The sequence below is a fragment of the Vicia villosa genome, unplaced genomic scaffold (genome assembly GCF_029867415.1).
Source record: "Vicia villosa cultivar HV-30 ecotype Madison, WI unplaced genomic scaffold, Vvil1.0 ctg.000402F_1_1, whole genome shotgun sequence".
NCBI classification, from domain to species: domain Eukaryota; kingdom Viridiplantae; phylum Streptophyta; class Magnoliopsida; order Fabales; family Fabaceae; genus Vicia; species Vicia villosa.
This window is the reverse complement of record NW_026705181.1, coordinates 379,837-404,208: the sequence shown is the minus strand read 5'-3', so window position 1 is coordinate 404,208 and position 24,372 is coordinate 379,837. Positions and strand designations below refer to the sequence as shown.

The 24,372-nt window shown below is 33.7% G+C and overlaps 2 protein-coding genes across 3 annotated transcripts; both read right to left on the bottom strand.

Annotated features, from left to right (window-relative positions):
• Positions 1–2,418: 2,418 nt before the first annotated feature.
• Positions 2,419–4,917, bottom strand: LOC131627826 (protein BPS1, chloroplastic-like). Its single transcript, XM_058898690.1, has 2 exons — positions 4,824–4,917; positions 2,419–3,510 (listed from the first exon to the last, which is right to left on the bottom strand). The coding sequence occupies exon 2, from the start codon at positions 3,307–3,309 to the stop codon at positions 2,440–2,442; it is 870 nt and encodes a 289-aa protein (XP_058754673.1). The 5' UTR covers positions 3,310–3,510; positions 4,824–4,917; the 3' UTR covers positions 2,419–2,439.
• A 1,812-nt stretch (positions 4,918–6,729) lies between these two features.
• LOC131627825 (protein BPS1, chloroplastic-like) lies at positions 6,730–8,912 on the bottom strand. 2 transcript variants are annotated; one of them, XM_058898688.1, is made up of 2 exons: positions 8,758–8,912; positions 6,730–8,026 (listed from the first exon to the last, which is right to left on the bottom strand). In XM_058898688.1, exon 2 carries the CDS (start codon positions 8,012–8,014, stop codon positions 6,953–6,955), a length of 1,062 nt encoding a protein of 353 aa, XP_058754671.1. In that variant the 5' UTR covers positions 8,015–8,026; positions 8,758–8,912; the 3' UTR covers positions 6,730–6,952. The 2 variants fall into 2 exon arrangements, with proteins under 2 accessions (XP_058754671.1, XP_058754672.1); XM_058898689.1 differs by lacking the exon at positions 8,758–8,912 and adding an exon at positions 8,698–8,721.
• Between the last annotated feature and the right edge of the window lie 15,460 nt (positions 8,913–24,372).

The window sequence follows — 24,372 nt, the reverse complement described above, 5'->3', positions numbered from 1 at the left end:
CTTGGCATGGAAGTTGAAGTTTGGATTTCTTCTCATCTTCTACAAGGCTCTACTAAGATACTCCATGGTTATCACAAAAAGAAAATGAGAGATAAGATCTCCTTATCTTAACCCTCTCCTAGCCTTTCGGATTCTAGTGAATTCTCCATTAATGGAGAACTTGTATAACACAGTAGAAATTTCCAGCATAATCCATCTAGTAAAATGTCTAGGGAAGCCAGTTTCATTTAGGATAGTTTCAAGAACTTTCTAATCCATAGTGTCATAGGCCTTATAAATATCAAGTTGCAACATACATGGGGTTCCTCATTTCCTTGTATAGCCTTTGATCAGTTCATAAGCCAATATGATGTGATCATGGATTTGTTGTCCTAGCACAAAAGCAGCTTGATTCATATTTACTAGGCTACCAATCACTTTGACAAGCCTTTTGGGAAGAATCTTTGATATGATTTTGTAAATTGCAGAGCAGCATGATATTGGCCTATAGTCTCTTATTTTCTTTGCTTCATAGTTCTTTGGAAAGATGGTCAACAAGGTGCAATTTATTACCCTATACATTCTTTCATTCTCAAAGAAGTCCATTACTGCAACTGTTACATCTTTCTTCACAATACTCCAAGCTCCCGTAAATAATTTTGTCTCTTAATCCATCAATCACCGGCACCTTCAAGTCTCCAATCTCCTTTAGGGTTGTAAAAATCTCTTGTTTAGAAATTTTCTCTATCAAGATATTTCTCTGCTCATTGGTTAGCTGTGCATCTCACCTCATAGCTTCAATATAAATGCCCTCAAGATTATTGTCACGATTACCCATAAGAGCACCATAGAAGTCCAAAACTTATTTCTCAATCTCTTCATGAGTGTTGATAATTTCCCTCATTCTCCTTTTGAATCATTCTCATACTTTTCTATTTTCGAATTTCTTTGAGGGATGCATGGAAATATGCATTATTCCCATCACCCACTCTAAGTCATTCTATCTTAGCTTTTTTCCTTTAGACTTGTTCTTCCAACTCATTCCACTTAATAATATCCTTTGTGCAAAATTTGACTCTCTATTTTCTGACTGTTCATTATGTCATTGTTGAGTTCATTCTGAGCATCTTCTAAATCAGTTCTACCCTTTTCAATATTGATATTTTATACTGTCTGAGGTTTGCTAATGGTTTTCAGGATTGGTTGCAGTCTGATGAGTTTCTTCTACACCGCATACGTAGGGTTATCTCTTAAAGGTTCCCTCCAACTGTTTGCAATAGCTTCAGTGAAACCCTCCATTTTGACTACTCCATTAATGAACTTGAACTTTGTTCTTAATTATTTGCTTCTCCTGCCCTTTTACACTCAACATAGCATGGTCAGACACACTTGGCGACATGATAGTGAGGCTTGTGTCCAGGTTTTCTAGAGAGTATAACCCCATCTGTTTGCTTATTTGAAAAAGTATAATCCTCCATTTCACTATCCATTTCAAAGAGCCTTGTTCTCTCCATCATGTTGGTAAGTTGGTTAGATCAATGAATTATGTTTCTGTTTCCATATTCCCACCAATTTTATCATTTGTCCTTACCACATTGTTGAAGTCACCTATAATACACCTTGGTACTTTTTATGTTTGTTCAAGTCCTCAATATCATTCCAGAACTTCCTTTGATGCTCCAATTGATTAAGGGCATACATTGCAGTAATCTAGTTGATAAAATTTCCATCTGAGTCATAAACTCCATAATGAATCATGTAGCTGGTACTCATAATATGCCTCATATCCACTCTGGAGTCCTCCCATTCCAGCCATATTCTACCATTTTTTATGTTGAGAATAGTTATCTAGATATTGAGCTTTCAATTTCAGTTTCTCTCTAACCCCTCTCGCCTTTGTACTTTTAACCCTAGTTTTAATGAGAAAATATAATTTCAGGTCTAAGACTTAAGAGACGGGAGCTAATCTCTCTAATATTACCTGATTTATTGAGTCCCTCACATTCTAGGCAATGATCAAGGTACCTTGTTTTTCAAAATATGAGATGCTTCCGGAGATCCATTTACGGAAGTTGGGGACAAAAATGAAAATTACTATGGTGTGTAAGAAATCCATGGGGTTGGATGAGAAATTTTCTTAAAAAATACACTAGATAAATCCATTTCCTTATGAAACAATTTTACCATCTCAATTTTCTCAAAAATGTTTTGTAAGAAAGGAAGGAACAGATTTCAAGGGACCATAATTAACTTTCTTTATACATACTTTATTGTACTTTAATACACAGAATATCCCAACTACAAATTTCAGCAATTCAATAATACATTTATAAAAACCTATTATTACTAAAGATAACTTCAATATAAGGAAGATAAGATTGAATAACATTATCTATCACAAATGATAAAAACCCAATACCTAGATTCATAAATATATACCAGATACATGCAGCAACATATTCAGTTGACCACTTGTGCATCACTTTTACCTCCCAAGATATGGTCATTGCCGAATGTAACCGACCTCAGATTAGCTAGCAAGGCATCACGGCCCGACAAAACCACTTGAAAAAAGCCATCCACCTCCTTTGCAAGAAGATCTAGTCCTTGAGAGAAATTCTCCGTTGCTCTGCCTAACTTCTCAATGGTTTTTGCATGTGATTCTTTCTCAATTGTATGTACAAGACCTTGGATATTAGGGTATAATTCCCTCACAGACAAATCAATTGCTTCCAGCTCATTCAATACAGTAAATCTCCCACTTGAAAATCTAACTCTAATCTCCTCATTAACAAGATTTTGCAGACCTATAAAAGCTGGAGCCCAGGAATAAATGTCAGCCACATCCATATCCATCAAGTTCTTTGTAGAGCCTGAAAAAGCAGTAGCAAACACACTGCACACAAATACTGTCAGCGCCTTTACTCCATATATAGCTTCCATCAAAACCTTACCTTTTGCTGACTTTTTAACCTTTGGCATATCAGATGACTCAACCAGATTATCCAAAATGCTGCCACATTTTTCGATTCTAGGATTTTTAGAATTCATATGCTGCCTCCAACCATCAAATGAAGAGCATGCCCGGAAAAGCTGATCTGGTGAGGAGGAGCCTAAATGGTGCAATGTGCACTGAAGTAAAAGTTGGCCCTGGTTTAGACGTGATAACTCCGAGCTAAATGCATTGCATATATCCAGCAACTTCACACTAATGTCCAAGTACACATCTATCCATTTCTCATCCCAATGAGTCACGGGAAGCTCAAGGTTTGTCATGAGGGTTTTAATATCATTGTGACTTTCACAAAGTGCTTGCATAGCCGAAGTCATCCAAGACTAGCTGACGACTTCATCCTTGATTTTAGGAATAAGCTTTTTCAGCCTCTCTTCCAGAGTTTCTTCAAAAGCACGTAACACTGTCAGCAGTTGCGGAGATAACTTAGTGCCTTTAGGTGATATCATCCGGAAAGGATTTCCAAAGAGGAAAAATGATCTGGGTGGATCCTGTGGAAGACTCATTTAGATGCTTAACTGCAAAGAGAAAGATAAGAAAGTAATTACAACATTGCTAAATAAATACCATACAAATTCAATTATCTGTCACACAAAGTAGTCGGTATTAATGAAAATCAATGGAAGCGGAAAAAACTCTCCATATATTAATTACTTCATTACGATGATAAACATTTAGTTATCCTTCTAAACTTGAGCTGCAACACACTATGCAATATGTTTCAGCCATAGTTTTGACATTACAGTCCACAACCACGATGTTGGCCGCAATATGAATGTTTGGGAGGCCTCTGCAAACGCATTGCAGTTGCAATATGAAGGTTTTCGAGGCCTTTGCAAATGCATAGCAGCCGCATCAACCACAATATCAAGGGGCACAGCATAACTGCAGCCTACTGATGGTAATTTACCAAAAGAAAAGTTTTCATTTCAGGTCCACACTTGATAATGTAGAAAATCCACAACTAAATCACAAATTAATAGCAACCTAACTAAACTTTCCTCTAAAAGCAACTTTTCAATATAAAAACCAGAGATCCATAAAAAATATTTCTCCTTTCACAAATTAATTTTCCTACAACCCTGCTACAAATTAAAACCCCATTTCTCACCTTAATACAAAAAATTTAAAAGAATATCAACGTATCACTCCCTCATAATGTTGAAAATCCAGCAGTAAATCACAAATTAATAGCCACCTACCACCTATGAAGCACGGACACCTCTAAGGATAGACGTGTCCCGGTGTCCGGCACATGTCAGTGTCCGACACTTGTATGACACTCGTACGACACGTGTCAAAAAAGTCAAACAAATGTCGGAAAAGTCAGACAAGTGTCACCAATAAAATTATCTTTTTCTCTGCTTCGACACGCTTTGAATTAGTGTCCGACAACCATATAACACTCGTACAACACTTGCCGTACAATTCGGATAAGTGTTTTAAATTTTTTTATTATTTTTCTTCGCTTCAACACACCTTATGTATGTTTTGAATAAATCTCATACACATAAAAGGGGTAAATATGTATTGAGCTAATGTTATCCATCAAGAGTTGAACACATTAATTTTGATTAGAATATTTGTAACTCTTTTAATAATAGATGGATAAATAAATATCAAATAATATCATATATGTAGCGGTGACAGTGTCCTATGTTTTTGAGATTATCAGTGTCGGAATATATGTGTCGTGTCTCAGTGTCCGTGTCAAAGTCTGTGCTTCATAGTTAGTCACTATACGTCAACTATATTAGATACAAAACCGATCAAAACTAAAGAACGAATAGATTTACAAATTTTCACTAAAAGATGGAATGAAAGAACGAACCTGGAATAGATCGGATTAGAAGATAATCTAGTAGGGTTAGGGGTTTGGTTTGGTGTTGTTTTGTTTTTTTGCCTCTGAGAGAGTTAGAATATTGTGCTCTATTGTAATAAAAAAAATACACAAGAATACAACGTATCTATATTTTTTAAAGGTGTCAGGTGTCAAGTTGGTCAAAACGTGTTTTAATACCGTTAGCGTGCCTATTACTTAATATTTTTTCCTTAAAATATAACATGTGTTTTTTTTTTAAATTAAAGTATACAAGACTTGTCTTGACCAAAGAAAAATATAAAACCTTGTTTTTTACTATTATATAAATCTTAGAAAGGTTCTGCGTTGGTACGGATCGTGTAATATCGTGTTTTTTTTTTTTTTTAAATTGTTAATTTTTTTATTTTTTTTTGTGTTTGTAGGTGAAATTTAGGAATAAGGAAGGATATATTTTTATCTTTATGTTATTGAATTTTGGATATGTAGTTGTATTTTATTAGTATTAATGGTGTAACCGGGTTAGTTTGGACCAATTTTTGATCAAAAAAGGTCATGATATTTCTATCGATAGGGTTTGGTTCGATTTTTAATATTTTTCAAAAATGGAATCGAACCAAACTAACCAATTTGGTTCGGTTTGGTTTAATTGATTGAAAATGACATTTTTGGGGGCATCTATTAGCCTGAGATTTTTAGCTTAACATTTCGACACGAATGTGCGATATAAGATAAATGAAAAATGCTAAGTGTAGATAACCAAGTCATACTTTCGACATCAAGTCACAAATTCGATGTTAACCTTTCTGACAGATGTGATGAGTTCGACTCGCCTATGAAATCATGTGTTTGGAACTCAGTATATTCTTGAGTCCACAGATTAGATGACTTAAAGACGTTTTCAACAATTGTGGCGGTTTGAAATGGTTCAAGTGTCGATGACACGTGGAAATAAATCAGAAGGCGAAAGCCCAAGAAGCAGTATATGTGTCAGATTTTTAAGAGTTAGTTATTGTTGGCAGTTGATAATGTACCTAGTATATAAGAAAATATTGACTATGTAGTCAGGGTTTGCAGTTCATTTTGTTCTCTTTAAAACTCATATATTTGATTCACTGAGACAACGAGTTTGTGAGAAAATGTATGAACTTGCGTTCCATTTTTAATTCAAGTGTTTCAATTGCTTTATTATTGTTTACCTATTTACTTGCTTTGTCTATTTAATCACTTTTACTTTATTTCTTTGGGTGTTTACATTAGAAATCATTTCAAGTATATTTTCTCGAATGTTTTGCACAAAATGGTTTTAGAATTTTCGAGTTTGATCCTACACGTGAACTAAAGCTCGTAATTGTTTACAAAGAACTATATAGAAGATAATATTGTGATTTATTATTAGAAATAAAGGGACTCCCTTTATAAGAGAAAATACAATCAAATTGCATGAGATATAACAAAAATAAAATAAATCCTACATTCACCAAGTCTAATAGATTTCTGATAGGCTTCTCTTTATTAGTTGATTATGTTATAATGCTATTGCTATACCTATACATTAACATTCATGTATTGGTATGAAAAGTTATTTCTTTCTTGAGAATCTATATATCCGAAAATAAAGTTATTTCTTTCTTGAGAATTTGTATATTCGAAATTAAATATTTTCAATCTTGTAACAATAAGATATTCTCGTTTCATCCGTATGCACAGAAAATACAATCTAAATAATCTGACAATGAGGGGATCCCCTCAATCAAAATTCTCAACTTCAGTGTGCCCCTCGTCACTTCTACAAATGAACTGAAATAAACAGATGCCACATTTAAGTTTTCAATTTGAGATCATTTCCTTCAAAACTAAAAGAGCTTAAAAGGATCTCAAGATTTCAAGGTAAGTAGGTGATAACTTAACCAACCTCTTTGACCATAAATAACTTTCTTTATACATACTTTATTGTACTTTGATACACAGAATATCACAACTACAAACTTCAGCAGTTCCATAATACAACTATAAAACCTATTAATACTAAAGATAACTTCAATATAAGTAAAACAAGATTGAATAACATTATCAATCACAAAAGATAGAACCCAATACCTAGATTCATAAGTATATACCAGATATATGCAGCAACATATTCAATTGACCACTTGTGCATCACTTTTCACTCCCAAGATGTGGTCATGGCCAAGTATAACTGACCTCAGATTAGCTAGCAAGGCATCACGACCAGACAAAACCACTTGAAAAAAGCCATCTACCTCTTTTGCAAGAAGATCTAATCCTTCAGAGAAATTCTCCGTTTCTCTGCCTAATTTCTCAACAGTTTTTGTATGTGATTCCGTCTCAATTGTATGTACAACACCACCTTGGATAATCGGGTATAACTCCCTCACAGACAAATCAACAGCTTCCAGCTCATTCAATACAGTAAATCTCCCACTTGAAAATTTAACTCTAATATTTTCATTAATAAGATTCTGCAGAACTTTAAAAGCGGGAGCCCAGGAATAATGATCGGCCACATTCATATCCATCAAGTTCTTTGTAGAGCCTGAAAAAGCAGTAGCAAACACACTACACACAAAAACGGTCAGCGCCTTTACTCCATATATAGCTTGCATCAAAACCGTACCTTTTGCTGACTTTTTAACCTTTGGCATATCAGATGACTCAACCAGATCATCCAAAATGCTGCCACAATTTTCGATTCTAGGATTCTTAGAAATAATATGCTGCCTCCAACTATCAAGTGAAGAGCATGCCCGGAAAAGCTGATCTGGTGAGGAGGAGCCTAAATGGTGCAAAGTGCACCGAAGTAAAAGCTGACCCTTGTTTAGACGTGATAGCTCGGAGCTAAATGCATTGCATACATCCAGCAACTTCACACTAATGTCCAAGTACACATCTACCCATTTCTCATCCCAATCAGTCACGGGAAGCTCAAGGTCTGTCATGAGGGTTTTAATGTCATTGTGACTTTCACAAAGTGCCTGCATAGCCGAAATTATCCAAGACAAACTGACAACTTCATCCTTGCTTTTAGGAATAAGCTTTTTCAGCCTCTCTTCCAGAGATTCCTCAAAAGCACGCAATACTGCGAGTAGTTGCGGAGATAACTTGGTGCCTTTAGGTGATATCATCCGGAAAGGATTTCCAAAGGGGAAAAATGATCTGGGTGGATCCTGTGGAAGACTCATTTAGATGCTTAACTGCAAAGAGAAAGATAAGAAAGTAATTACAACATTGCAAAAGGCAGTCTGTATTAATGAAAACCAATGGAATATGTTTCAGCCATAGTTTGACATTATGGTCCACAACCACGATGTCGACCGTAATATGAATGTTTGGGAAGCCTTTGCAAATGCATTGCAGCTGCATGAAGGTTTTCGAGGCCTTTGCAAATGCATTGCAGCCACATCAACCACATTCCTCTGCATATATCCACAATATCAAGGGTCACAGCATAACTGCAGCCACAACCAGAGTTTAAAACCTCGGTTTGACCAACAAATTCTAAACATCCAGCCTACTGATGGTAATTTACAAAAACAAAAGTTTTCATTTCAGCTCCACACTTTGGTAATGTAGAAAATACAGAAGTAAATCACAAATTAATAGCAACCTAACTAAACTTTCCTATATAAAAACCAGAGACCCATAAAATCCCATTTCTCACCTTAAAACTAAAAATTTAAAAGAATATCAACTTATCACTCCCTCATAATATTGAAAATCCAGCAGTAAATCACAAATTAATAGCCACCTACCATAACTTTCCCTACAAAAGCAACAACTTTTCTAAATAAAAACCCTAACCCTCAATCAAAAATTAATTATTACGACAGTTTCATGGGTTGGTAGAAAAAGATTGATGTTTTACCAAAACTCTCAATTTCATATATTTCAAAATTGAAGGAGGCGTGAGAATGGAAGAACGAACCTGGTGTAATAGATTGGTGTTCTTTTGCCTCGTCGATAGGAGAATATTGTGTTGTATTTATTTTAGTACGATTTCTCTACTACTATGGCTGTGGCAGCAGAATACAATGTAGTATTTATAACCAAAAAAATACAATGTATTGGCCTCGCATTTCAGTAGAGCTCTTAAAACGTGTCTTATTAACATTGACCGCGTTCACCTTTTACTTATACTTTTTCTTAAAATACAAGACCGTGTGTTTTTTAAATAAAGTAAAATATAAGATTATTATATTTTTCTGTAAAAAAAATTGTTTCTAAGACTTGAAATGACTCCAGTAAAAACAACATAATAGTATTATATAGATTTTTTATGCATTAAAAAAAGTTATATATTATAAGATGTATGAATGAACCCAAAAGTACTACAAACCTTTAAAATATGAAATAATTTTTTTTGTCAGATGTTTGACCGACAAAAAAATTATAAATAAAACAAAATTGGTTATAATATCTTTTATAAATATAAATAATAATTAAGGAAAGAGTATACTTTTAATATAAAAATCAAAACTATTTTTATATTTTAAATAATTTTTACTAAAATAAAAAGGTATTTTCCTAATATTTAAGGATAATGAGGGGAAAAAAAAGAAAGAGAGAATATAACTTTAATAGAAATTAAAATATCATTCACGTATTTTAAATAACTTGTAATAAGGGCAAAAATATATTGTTATAATATTAATATTTTTAAAAAAATTAATTAATGAAAAACTTTGATTAATTCAAAAATTAAAATACACAAGACGACATTCACTAATTCATTCAACTACAAACAAAAAGGACTAAGAAAATAAAAACAAAAAAAAAAAGCCTAAGCTAGTTCATCATTAACCTATGTTTTTTCTAAACTTCTGGTTTATCCACCCTCTATACACTATCATATATATGATTTTCTCTTCTATATTTGTGTTATCGATAATATAAGAAAATTAAATGCTTTGAAAAAACATATCTTTAACTTTCTCTCTTTGCCCTTCATCTCATCAAATTAGAGGTATTTGATGTCCAAAAATTACTTTTTGCAACCAAAGATGTTACTAAGTTCCATTATAACTACATGGTTAATGAATTATGTCTTCGGTTAACAAAATGCTAATGTCATTTTGTTCTCTTTGGTTCCAAACAAATTTTTCTGCTTTTCACCTATACCCATCACATCACTTTTTGAATTTTTCTAGCCATTTTCTCTTTCTTCCTCCAAATACTTTTCTTCCTTTCTCTCTCTTCCTTTGTTGTTCCTCTTCAGAGGTTTCTAACTCTCTCTCTCTCTCTCTCTCTCTCTCTCTCTCTCTCTCTCTCAGGTTTTTAACCCTCTCTTTTTTCTCTTTCAGATTGCGGTGAAAAGGCACACAACAAAGACAACATCAAGTGGGGTTGATATGTTGAAACTCATGAAAATGCAGTTGTCTGTGATTAGGGTTTATTTTTGCAAATTATTATATTAGGGTTTTTGTGATTGTTTTATTTTTTTCAGATTATTAGATCTGTTTGGAGGAAAAGAATGGGAGAAGTTTTCCAATAGAGTGAAGCACCAGAGGATGACGACAAGGACTGAAGCTTGAATCATTTACCAGTAGATGCGTTCTTTTTGCGCCTTTTGTCTCCCAATATTTTTCCTCTTGATGTTTCATGAAATTAAGGTTTGATGCTCCTGCTAATGTTTTTTGTTCAACCATGTATCAACAAAGTGGGATGTTTTCAATTGTCTTGGCTCATTCTCCTCGATTTGTTTCATTCTTCTGGATTTGGTTCATTAGACAACTTTTATTGTTAGTGTTGTGTTAAGTATGTTTCTGTTGTTGATTTGGTTGATGTTGTTGTTGTTATTTTTGTTTGAAGGTGATGAAGTATTGTGGATGAGGCTAATGAAGTATTGTGTTGAGCAGATGAATGATTGTGGTTAGTATACTGATAGTTTTAATATTTTGGGCAGTACATTGATGAAAAACTTTCATAAATTAGAAACACAAGATTTTGCTAACCTTCAAAGTATTAACCTGTTAAAACGAGGTGCCTAGATATTGGTCCAACATCATATCTTTGGCTTATAGTAATTCATTAAGGTTGCTTTCCTAGACATTAAAGCTAAGAGTTCAAGGGGCTCTGTGTTGTTATTTTATGATTCATTTTGACAATTTAGGATATATGTCGGTCATTCAGGTATTCTTGTTTGTCTTTCTGTTTGTAGGTTGTAAAGCAATTGCAGAGATTGGATGTTGAACACCCTGACTCTCATCGTTGCTTGGTATGTGTTCTTCTGAATAACAATTGAATTTATATTGATGGGGGTTATAAAGTATATGTTGTTTATGTTTCAGCATCAAGATATTGCATAATATTTGCTTTCTAATGTCTTACCACTGCAGGACATCTTTTTAAATTGTTTGTTTTTAGAATGTGACAAATGGGTACTAAAAACAAACCATAAAATAATAGACCATCAAATCAAGTTTGTTAAATCAAGTTTTGTAGTTTTCAATTTTTTATTCTTGTCAGTTTTCAATTTTATATTCCTGTCAATATTTTGATTCCGGTTAGTTGCTAGAAGGTTGGCTATTTTCTGAATCGGTTTCTATTTGAATTTGTGATGGTATTGGTTATATGGGACTATTATAGTGTACGGACCGTGGCTTTTTAACGAATAGGAAAATTTAAATAGGAGTGAGTATGTTTATGTATTGGCATGTTGAAACTGAACTGATGTAAGGAACTGCTTTGTTCAAATTGTTTTGGCCTTTTTTTCTCAAATGTAAATGGCTTGGAATTATATGGTATGTGGTTAAGTGGATTTTGGTTTGGATAATGTTAACTGTTACTGTGGTTGGAAATCTTTGAACTGTTAGTTAGAAACAATGTTAATTCCTGTTTGAATAGGAATGGTTTCTAGCCATGACATGGACCTCTTTTTTGCGATGATTTGCTACCTGTCCCAATATTTATCATGGTTGTTTCTTTTGTGATGTTGCAGTGAGTGTGTGCTAGATTTTCTAACTTGCGGTACCCTGTAGAATCATCATCCAATTTTTCCAGCATGTTGTGTTTAGGTTTATAGCACCGTTGCGTTGATTTGCACTTAATTGTATGCTGACACCTGTTATTTTAGTGTTGCATTACATCTTGGAGTGACTTGACTTTGTACCGGTTATGGTAGGATGGTTTTTGCATTATGATTGTGCAGGTTAACATTTGCAATGTTATGAAGGACATGAAGCATGGACATGGTTAAATGTTGCATAGTCAAGGAAATCAATTAAAGGATAGCTTTTAAATATTTCTTTGTGGTGTTAGAGCGCCTTGGTTACCTTGTTGGACGTCGTCGCGGTGCAAGGCACATGTTAGATTTCAGCATCGTGTCACAAAGGATGATGCCATAAAGTGGAACCTAGTTCTGACGAAATGCATTTACAGAGGAGTGAGCAACTGAGATATCTATTTAGGACTCTGAAACCTGTAGAAATAAGTCCTCAAATAATAAGGACTTCTGCAACATTATCACCAGAAGTTCTCCCAGTTACTGAGTGGTATTATTTGGTTTACACGTCCTTTGTATTCAAGGGTAAATTAATCTACTCATTTTTTCCACTTTAAAAAGTTTTTTTGGTCTTAATTATCCTCAAATCCGTGTCTTTGCGCGCGCACGTTCTTAGGTTACCAGGAAGAGCTCTAGCAAATGGGCAACCAATTTGGTTGATCAATGTTTACTCTACCGATTGCAAAGTGTTTAGTCGCGCTCTTCACGCAAAGGTACGTTTCTTGACCCAGATTGTTCTTTTGATTTTGTTTCATAAACACACATGTAACATTTGTCTTCTCTCATGCTCAGAGTGAACCTATTCAAACAGTGGCGTGCTTTCCTTTTATGGAAGGTGTTATTGAGCTAGGCACAACTAATCTGGTAATTTTTTTTTCGATTTTTCCATTCGTTTTATAACATTAATACTAATATTATGTTATTTCCTCTTCAAATTCTTGTAATCATGTTGCCGAGTTCTTTTCCCCTTTGTGTGAAGGTAATAGAAGATCTCGATCTCCTTTAACGGATCAAAAGTTCTTTATCGTACATTTTAACTGTCGATGACCCTATTAACGTTTCAGCTGCATTGAATTCAAGAAATAACGAAGATGTTGCTTGTGTGGCAGCATTTGATCATAATGACTATAACGTTAGATATGACATAATTAGGGATGTTCGCGGGCCGGTTTGGTTCGGTTTTGAGAGAATCCGATATCCAAACCGATTAAAATTATATGGATTGGTTTGGATTGGATTTGTAAATTTTTGCAATAAAGCCCAAACCGAACAGAACCGAGAAACAACGGGTTGGTTTGGGTTGGATTGATCGGGTAGATAAACAATGCAAAAATATTTGAAAAAAATAATTTATTTATGAAAATTAATTTTTCATAATAATATAAATACATAGTATTAATAGTGTTCAATTGTAAATATTAAACTAACACTTTTTCCCTAATAGATTAAAAATATCTAACAAGAACAATATGTAACATAAAGGCTTTTGAATCTATAATTAGTTAGTTCAGTTAATATGATAATGAATGTGTTTCATAACTCTATTCTCAATTACCACAATACACTAATAATTTTCTAATAACTAATTAAAATAACATAACTTATCCACATACAATATTTCACTTTTTTCTTGTTGAAGTTGAATGTTTGGTAGTAATTTTTAAGGTAATTAATTATGATTGGCTTGGGTGGGTTTGCGGGTAGAAAATTAAAAATCCGATTCCCAAACCAATTGTAATTGGATTTTATTGGTTTGGTTTGGTTCTTGCCCGAACTGAAAAAATGTCTAACCCAAACACTATGGTTTTGTTTGGATTACGGTTTGGTTCGGATTTACCCGAACCAATGAACACCCCTAGACATAATGAATAGAACAACCTCTTCTAATGGTAGTTCAAATGATCATAATTATATATTAAATAATGTTTATATAATGGTATTATGATGTAAATATTTTTTATCCAAAAATGGTATATCGGAAAAAAATTATTTATGATCTAAATATTTTTATATCCAAAAATTTCTTATTGATCCAGATATTTTTATAAACGATACCTAAACAAAAAAAATATTTGTATACAGAAAAAAATCTATTATTGATCTAAATAATTTTATATACGGAAAATAGTATTTATGATCCAAATATTTTTCTATTAAAATTAGTATATGAGAAAAAATGTATTATTGATCTAAATAATTTTATATACGATATTTACTATAATCTAAATATTTTTGTAAATGATACTTAAATAAAAATAATATTTGTATACGGGAAAAAATTTATTATTGATGTAAATATTTGTATATATGAAAAATGATATTTATGTTCTAAATATTGTTAATCCAAAAATGCTATACGGGAAAAAAAATTATTATTGATCTAAATATTTTTATATACGAAAATTTACTATTGATCCATATATTTTTGTAATTTATACCTAAATAAAAAATAATATTTGTATACGGGAAACAAAATTTAATATTGATCTAAATATTTTTATATAAGAAAAATAGTATTTATGATCCAAATATTTTTGATCCAAAAATGGTATACGGAAAAAAATTATTATTGATCTAAATATTTTTTTTCTTTTTAAAACTTTTATTTAAATTAAATATATTATGTAAATAAATACGCATACCAAACCGGAACTCGTGCGTACACACGAGTTTGTTACTAGTTTACATTATTCACAAACCTTGTCTCATTTATATACTTCCAAACTTCATATATAGTTTTGGCTGCTGCAAACTTCATGAGATTAGCTTTCCAACTTTTTCCTTTACTTCTACTAATAATCCACTTGAGCTCATCTTTCCACTCAGTCAGCTCGTGAATAACTTGCAAGCAATCAAAAACATGTTCTTAAATAATCCTCGACTCCTCACAACCAAACAACAAATGTTGAATTGTTTATAGGGACGAACCTAGAAAATTTAGAATGTGGGGCATTATACATGGGTTAAGGTTAGGTGACTTTGAAGATGTTGAGAATGTAAGTCCTTGTGTCGAAGCAAGTTTGCTCGACACAAATAAGTTAGTGTGGAATAGCCTAGTGTGTGTGTCGATTTGTTTAGTTGTCGAAATGTCGAAGAAGTTGCCTCGACAAGATTTTGATTTAGGCCTATTTTTTGTAGTTAATAGAATTAGGTATTTTTCTCTTTTGTATTTTGGAATTTGACATAGAGAGCAAGCAAACCTAATTTATAAATAGGGAGTAACCCCTATTATTGTAATGCACACTTATAGTTGCAAAGAATAAAATCATAGTTTAGTTGAGAGAAACTCTGTAGAAAATATTTTCTTCTTTCCCTATTTCCGTTAAACCATAATTCACCTTTCTTCCCCAATTCATCTTTTATTTCTTCTTCCATTAAAATTGTTGTGCATAATCATCTTACAACCAAGGTTGGTTGAATCACTCAAGTGAAAAGTGAAGAATTAGGTATTTCGTTCAGGTCGATTGGATCTTGTTCATTAAAATTGATTAGAAATTCTCTATAAATTTGGTGTAATTCCAATAGAAGACTCGTGACTTTGGTGACTTTAATTATTTAAAGATACTGAAAATAAAATAAATAAATAATTGAAGAAGATAGATTAATATGCAGATGAGAGAAATATTCCTCTTATGAACAAGATGAAGAAGCGGGTTCCGGGTTGGAAGAACCGTTTCTTAGTTTAGGTGGTAGGATTACTCTTTTGAAGCCGGTTCCTAGTTCGCTCTCTATTTTCACTATGTCTTTTTATAAGATGTCGGTTAGTGGTTAAGGAATTATCTAGAATTCAAGGTAATTTCTTGTGGGGAGGCGGGGTGGAGGATAAGAGGAGGATACATTGGGTGAGTTGGAAGAGTGTTTGTCTTCCGGTTGAAAAAGGGGGGCTTGGAATCAAAAACATCGCAGATTTAAATTTAACGCTTCTTAACAAATGGAGATGGAGAATTCTTAAAGGAGGTGATTTTCTTTGGTTCAAATTGTTGAAAGCTCATTATGGCGATTTATCCTTGAAGATTTTTTGTGGAGATATGCTTCCTTTATCTTCTCCTTCATTTTCATCTTCTTCTCTTTCTTCGTATTGGTGGAAGGATTTGCTTTCCATTGAGAAACTTTTGGTTGGTGATCCTATGGTGTCTCATTTTTGGTTTAAACTTGGGAATGGTTATTCTATTCCTTTTTGGGAAGCTAGATGGTTGGAGTTGTTTTGTTTGAAGGAGGAATTCTCGAATTTATATGAGTATTCTAGTTTGAAAAAGGTAGCGGTGGAGGGTATGGGAGGTTGGGTGAATGGGGCTTGGAAATGAGGGAATTGTGGGATTAATTCTTTGGAATTAACCGAACCTGGTCTTGTGTCGAATCTTGCTTCTTTTCATGCTTCCTTAGATGGCTGTGGGGTGTTATGTGAGGGGGAGACAAAGTGGTGCGGAGTGTCGCTCCGGATGGGGGTTTCTCTGTTGCATCTTGTTATAATTTTTATGCCGGTTCTCGTATTCCTTATGGCCCTTTTAATAAGCACGATGCGACGTTAGGCTTGGTGTGGAAAGTGGAAGTTCCGTACAAAATTAAGGCATTTGGTTGGAGACTCCTTGTAAATAGACTTCCGACTAAGGATTTACTCTTACATAGAGGCATATCTTAGTCGGTAGATAATGCCAAGTGTGTTTTTTATAGTGTTATTTTGGAAAGTCGGAATCACTCTTTCTTTAATTGTATTTCGGTTAAAGAGGTTTGGAACGAGGTTGATTTTTGGATCGAAAAACCGCTTGGGGGATTGGAGGAAGATTACTTTTTTAGTTTTATGGATTGATTCTTCTTTTTTGTAAAAAAAGAAAGTTAAAGAAGGTAAAGTATGAGTAGTGTGGTTAGCCACTTTATGGACCCTTTGGTTATATAGGAATGAAGTTTATTTTTGGAACAAATTTAGGAATGTGGATAATATGATTTGAAGTATCAAGGCTTTGGTTTAGAAGTCGGATTTTATAAGAGATATTACACACCCCATTTGTTGTTTTTATGAATTTAACAAATATCTTTTGTATTTCTTTCGTAGCGCTAATTGGTTTGTAATCTCTCTCGTTTTTTGACGGGGGTTTTCCTCGTTTCTTAGTGTAATCAGGTTTTGAGAACCTTTAGTTCTCTTATTAATACAACTTGCTTGCTAAAAAAAACTCAAAATCATAGTGACTTTGGTGATCCAAAGTCAATGAAAGTTTACCCTACTTTACATATGCAATAAAAAATATATAGATATGTCTTTGTTAAATAAAGTAAAGTTATATATTGTCATCATAAAGAAACAATTGTGGATGTATTGCATTTTTTTTCTTTTCTAAAACATTGATTTGTCTTTTAAATATAAAATAAGAATAATTTATAAAATGTAAATAAATAGTGATAATTTATCAAGGTTTTGTAAGGATGAGTTAGGTCAAACTCTAATATGGTATCAGAGTCTATCGATTAGACCATGGGCCACCCACCGCTAATATCCACGCACCAAGCCCAAAAGAATGCTGGGCGTGAGGGGGTGTATTAGGAAGATCCTAAAGTCCCACATTGGTTGGAGATAGAGCATTAAAATAGTATATATAGAGGGACACTCCTCACCTTACCAACCGATTTAAACCGGTTTTGTAAGGATGAGTTAGGTCAAACTCTAATAACAAGAAATTGTCAATATGATTGTGCTGCCTTAAAGGATTTTAATTAAGTGTCATATTAGTAGTTTCATATATGAGAAATGATAAGCTTACAACTTATATTGACATCATTACCGTATGGTGAGAGAGAAAATAATGCACTCACTCTGGTTGAAATATTATATGGTGCAACGCTTTGCATATTTTTATTAAATAACCTACAAGGAGGGAGCAAAATAATTACAATACAAGGAAGTATCACATGCTAGTATATTAGGATATACTTGGATATCATTGAAATAGTAGTGGGGGCACTTTCCCTGACTAGTCTATGAACAGATTCGTCCCTGATTATTTCGACCTTTAGGAAGAAACAGAAAATCTTATTATCAATCATCTCAAAATGGTGCAGTCTTTCTTTGGTGGCTAGCTTCTCGTGACAAGCTAACCGCATCATAAACATTGATCTTGATCGAGCCATATTATTGTAGAACACCTTCCTCCAATTCACATATTGGTATTCATTGTTTAGTTCTATATACATAGCATTCATGTTGATTTTCTCCAGATGATTCAAATTCTGCCACCTGCATCTATTGTACATCTCCTCTCTGCTTGAATATTGCTTTCAGAATCCACGAGAAATTGGCCTAAACACTCATAGTCATCATCTGGTCCTTTTTTTATGTAGTAAGTATGAATGAATTTTACCCATTAGCTATCAACCTTCCGACTAATATTCCACAGGAGTTTCATCAAACTGACTTTGTTCTACTCTTCAAGTACAATAATACTTATTCCTTCTTGCTTCTTTAGAGTACACACTTGCTTTCAAGCTATTGAAGACTTTTTACTCACCTTCTTTTCACCTGTCCACGTAAAGGATCTACACACTGCGTCAATTTTATGTATGACTTGCTTTGGGATTGGAAAGTATCTCATCTAGTGAGAGATCCTTGCTACAATCTTGTCCACAAGGCTCATGTAGTGATGAATAGAAATTTTTTTGCTAGTCATGGGGACACCAAGGTATCCGGAGAGGAGGGTTCCCTCGCTGAAACTTGTCATCTTCTAAATGATCTCTTTCTTTTTGTTATCCACACCCATAAAATAGAATTTACACTTGTTGGGATTCACCTCAAGACCAATAGATTTAGAGAAATTACCAAAAATGTTCATTCGGAGCTCAAAAAATTTGATATCTTCTTTTACAAACATCAGCAAAAGTAATATTAATAACTTGCATCTTTTCACACTTGGCATGGAAGTTGAAGTCTTAATTTCTTCTCATCTTGTGTAAGGCTGATAACACGAAAATGTATCACATATTTGGCTTGATTTACATATATTATTTCCCTATTTTATCTTAATTATGTTGCTTTATGTTGGTATTATGCTGGTATTTCCATTGTTTTAGGTTTTATGTTCGTTTTGAGGACTATTTGTGAAAAGGAGAAGTAATGGAGCTAAAATGACTACTAATTGTGCCTAAAAGATGAAAAATGGGTGCTGAAGTGAAAAGGAGGTGCAAAGCAGACCCAATTGTGCAAAGATGCAAGCCCAAACCACTAGAAATGAAGAAAATAATATATATATATATATATATATATATATATATATATATATATATATATTAATTATATATATAATATATATTATATATAATATATATTATTTATATATAATATATATTATATATAATATATATTATTTATATATAATATATATTATTTATATATAATATATATATATATATATATATATATATATATATATATATATATATTTATATATATATGTTATGAAGAGAAAAAGAAGATGATGGAGACACCCAGCATGCATGATGGAGACGTCCATCTCCAATCATTTTGGCCCAAGACCCACGTCTCCTCAAGAGACGTCCGTCTCCTCCCACTAGGTCCACTTGAGACACACGTCTCAAGTCTGTTTTGAAATTGGAAAATTACACGCCGCAACGTACTTCTGCAGAGTCATTAATGTGCTACATTTTAGGAGAAAAAAGGGGAACAGCTAGAATGAGCAGTTACCACAAAGAGCACTATAAAAAGAACCAGATATTCACGTAAAAGGGGTTGGACCATGCTTTGTCCCAGCCACAGTTTTTCTTCTGCATTTTTATTCCAGCATTTTATTTTCAGCAATTGTTTTCTATTTTGTTTATCTTTTCTCACAACAATTTCTACACCGGAAATTGTTGTGAACTTTTAACTAGATCTAACCTTACGTTAGATCATAGTATTTTATTTCCTTGTTTTTATTTGATCGAAGAATTTATCGAAGAACAATCCAACCGACTTGTGGTGGAAGTTCAAGTACTCCAAGATTCAAGTTTTATTTCAGATTTATATTATTCAGTTTTATTATTTACCGCCTTCATTTATATTATTATTGCATGATACATTATATGCCAATTAATATGCCTATTATTATGAACCAAATTTATTTATGCATGTTTAACCATATTAATATGTCTGGCTAATTTATTTAGATGTCGGTACGTAAAGTAATTTAACCGTAGGGATCCGAAATAAATTGGCTTAATTACGTTTTATTAAATATCACTTGTTTTTGGTTTGTATGTCTAATTTAATTAGTAAGTCTTAAAACCAATAGAGCGAAAGTTTGAGGTCTTAAGACGGTCAAAGGTTAAAATCAATAGAGCGAAAGTTTGAGATCTTTAACTGGATAGTAGACATAGGACATTAGTTTTAAGGATGGCGAAAGCGTATTAGAACTAATTAGAACTTATTTATTTTCAAAAAGTGTTTTTAAACCCGCGCGGGATGGCGAAAGCGTACGTTAGGGATATTAGCATGTTCCGAGTCAACAGAGCGAGAGTTTGAGATTAGGAGATTTAAGTAGATAACGACTTCATAAAACAAGCATTTTATTAATTATGTTGTTTTCAAAAAGCGTTTCTAAATCTGGTGGGATGGCGAGAGCGTACATTATGAGTTGGGATCGTAGTCTGAATCAATAGAGCGAGAGTTTGAGAGGAGGACTTTTAAATAACATAGTTAGTAAAGATCTTTGATTTAATTAGAATCTGGCCAATGGAACTTCGGATCACCTAAGTTATATGAAATACATACTGATATCCGTTTGTTATTATATTTTACCTAGATTTAAGATTTTAGTTTCCCCATTTATAAAAAAACCCAAATATCATTAGCCTTAGCTTTACATAGTAACTTTAGATAACGGTAGGTCGATTTATAGTCCCTGTGGATTCGATATCTTTTAAAACTACACGACACGACTGTGCACTTGCAGTTATCCCGACTAATAGACACGCAAAGTCGCGATCAAAGGCTCTAGTGAGACATGGTTATCACAAAAATAAAAAGATAAATAGGATCTCCTTGTCTCAACCCTCTCATAACTTTCATGTTTCTAATGAATTCTCCATTAATGCAGAACTTGTATGACACAGTAGAAATTTCCAGCATGATCCATCTAGTAAAATGTCTAGGAAAACCAGTTTCATTTAAGATATTTTCAAGAGCTTTCTAATCCATAGTGTCATAGGCCTTCTAAATATCAAGTTGTAGCATACATCTAGGGGTTCCACATTTCATTGTATAGCCTTTGATCTATTCATAAGCCAATATTGTAACACTCCAAATTCTAGATTAATTATTTATTTAATTAATTTAGCGTGAATATGTTAGTCCTTGTGAAATATTTGATGTTTTGATGATGATATGTGATGTTTTGGCAATTTATGTGATGTTCATGTGCGTTGTGAGGATTATTGAGAATTAAGAGTATTTTAGAATAATTAGAATGATTAGTTGAGATTATTTTAATTAGTAAAATAGAATAATATTGGTGTTAGAGATGATAAGAACAAGATAGTCAATTCAAATGGGCAAGTGAGGACAAAAAGAGGAAAGCCATATTAGGGGTCCTAGGGGTAAAAAGAGAAAAGAGGGAAGAGAGATATTCATTCTATCGTGAAAGTCGGGAGAAGCGTGAAAGAGAGAAGAGCTAGGGCATTGAAGAAACTCGGAAGATTTCGGTAGAGCGCGAAGAGGAATTGAATTCAACCACAAATTAAGGTAAGGGGAGTTTTATCATTGTTATTATAATTGGTCCAAGGCTTAGATAATTGTAATATTATTGGGGTTTTGGTGTAGTTTTGATAATGAGATGAATATGATGAAATCGATGATGATTTGATATAGTAATTACTTCAAATTGATGCATAGGATGCATAATGAATTGAGTTGTTGTTGTATGATGTAAACATGAGGAATTATGATGATTTTGAGATGTTATTGTGTTGGATTTAAGTAGAATATGGGTGGCCTATGTGCAGAAAATCATAGCAAGGAATAACACAAAACAACAGGGAAATTCTTCACAACACTGTGATGAGTCGACCTATAGGAGACGGGGTCGACCTTAGCGAGGCAGAAGAAGGAAGACTCCACAACTACCAACAACGCGTTGACCTGAGAAGGCATCTGTGTCGATGCATGCACGCCAAAGACTCAGTATGAGCCTATCTGAGTGGTCCAGAATGTGACGAACTAGCGAGAGATCGACCTAGGGGTCAGGGAGGTCGAGCTAAACTGCCAAGAAGGTTATCCATATTTGACATTTTGTTAAGGGCCATAACTTAAGTTTCCAGACTCTGATTGATGCGACGTTCAAAGCGTTGGAAAGCTAATGCAATGAACTATACCCTAGTAGAATATAATGATTCATAGGATGTAGTATCCTAGAGCTTGTATTAGAATTGAGTGATGAACTATGTAATGATAACGCATGAGGTATGCCCTTGTTATGAATTGGTGTAACCATGTCTTGTTATAACCTGATGGGTGTTTTATTTATGATGATATGATGATGTTATGATGATATGATGTTATTGTTATGATGATGTGCGTTTTCCGTATGACGAGATAATGAGACCATGTGGTGATATACCAATAGGTAATGCTTTCTATTATGAATTGATTTAACTATATCTTGTCGTGACTTGACGTATATTCTATTATAAATTGATGTTGTTGCAATAATGATGTGTGTATTATGAAGTATGTGATGATGTATGATGAATATGATGAATGATTATGCGTTTTGACTAGCAACGGTCGTATTTATGTATTGTTGTGCATCTTGCTCCAATATGTAACATCGGGGTTGGGATCGATAGATTGTGAATCTTGTGTTCCTTTGTTATTACTTTCATGACTTTTATCTTGTTTTGAATCATGAAGTTATAACAAGAAGTATGATGATTTTGTTGAAGTTTGAACTACCTTTCATGGTATTTGATATATTTTATAAAGGAGTTTTGAGACTCATTTATTCCGCTGCAAAGTCTGAAATGGTTTGATTGAAAATGCCAAAGATGCTATTTATGTTTTCAAGTGTTTTTGCAACCCGTGTCACAAGGCAGTATTAATTGTTATATGTTGTTCTATGAGTATCCACTCCCGAGGATTGATGATATGATGGATCAGTTGGTAGGTGTTCGTGTTTTTAGTAAGATTGATTTGAGGTTGGTTTATCATCAGATTCGTGTTATACCATATGATATTCCGAAGACGGCTTTCATAACAAGGCATGGTCATTATGAATACACTCTGATGTCGTTTGGTGTATCTAATGTGCCGGGTGTTTTCATGTAATACATGAATCGAACTTTCCATTCCTATTGGTGTTCATTGATGATATTTTGATTTACTCCAAATTGGAAGCAGAACATGCTGATTATTTGCGGATGGTGTGCAAGTGTTGAATGATAAGAAGTTGTACGCAAAGCTGTTAAAGTGTGAGTTTTGGTTTAAGGAAGTGAGTTTCCTTGGCCATATAATTTCTAGTGGTGGGATTGTTATAGATCCTTCAAAACTTGATGTTGTGTAGCAATAGGAAACTCCGAAGTCTGCAACTGAGATTTGAAGTTTCTTGGCTTAGCGGGTTACTACCGAATTCATTGAGGGATTCTCTAAGTTGGCATTACCATTGACTCAGTTGACTCGAAAGGGTCGAACTTATGTATAGGACGCTGCATGTGAAGAGAGTTTTGTGGAGTTGTAGAAAAAGTTGACGACCGCTTTGGTGTTAGTTTGGCCTTATCTGAGTGAGTCTTTTGTGATGTATTGTGATGCGTCAAAGATGGGCCTTGGTGGTGTACTGATGCAAAATGGATAGGTTGTTACTTATGCTTCTAGATAATTGAAAGTTCATGAGAGGAATTATGCTACATGAAACTACTGCACGAAATCATAAAGATCAACGAAGTCGCCATCGATTGTTTATTTATCCCACGAAATGAGAAAGGAAAACATCGAGTAAAACCTAAAGGGAAAAACAAACAAAGGTCTTACGACCAAGAGAAAGGGTAAAAGAGTCGATTATGCAAGGGGAAAGGATTAGCACCCCTCACGTCCGTCGTACTCGACATGATCCACTCTTGTTTGTTTTAATCTAAAGGTGTTATCTAAAATCTAAAACCTAATGCTAAAGGGAAATGCATAAGAAAGGAAGAAAAGAAATACGGGGAAAAGAAAGAAATATTTACAAAGTTGTGCTCGTTCAAGCCCTGCGACCTAATGCCTACGTATCCCTTTCAAGGAATCAGAGCAGCCGTAGTTCGACTTATAAGTTTTGATGTGTTTTGTGTTTTTTAAATGAACGATGTTAAACGTCGCATTCCACTGCTGCTCGACCTTTGGAGACTTAAACAATTGTCGTGAAAAAGAATTAACATGTTCTTAAATCAATTGCGCGACTTCACCGTAGAAGCTCCCATAAGAAAAATCGCATGACAAAATCAAGGGCTAATAATAAAAGAATAAGAAAAATTGCATGACAACATCAAGGGCACTAAATCGCATCCCTTAAACCCTTACATTCAAGAGGAAAG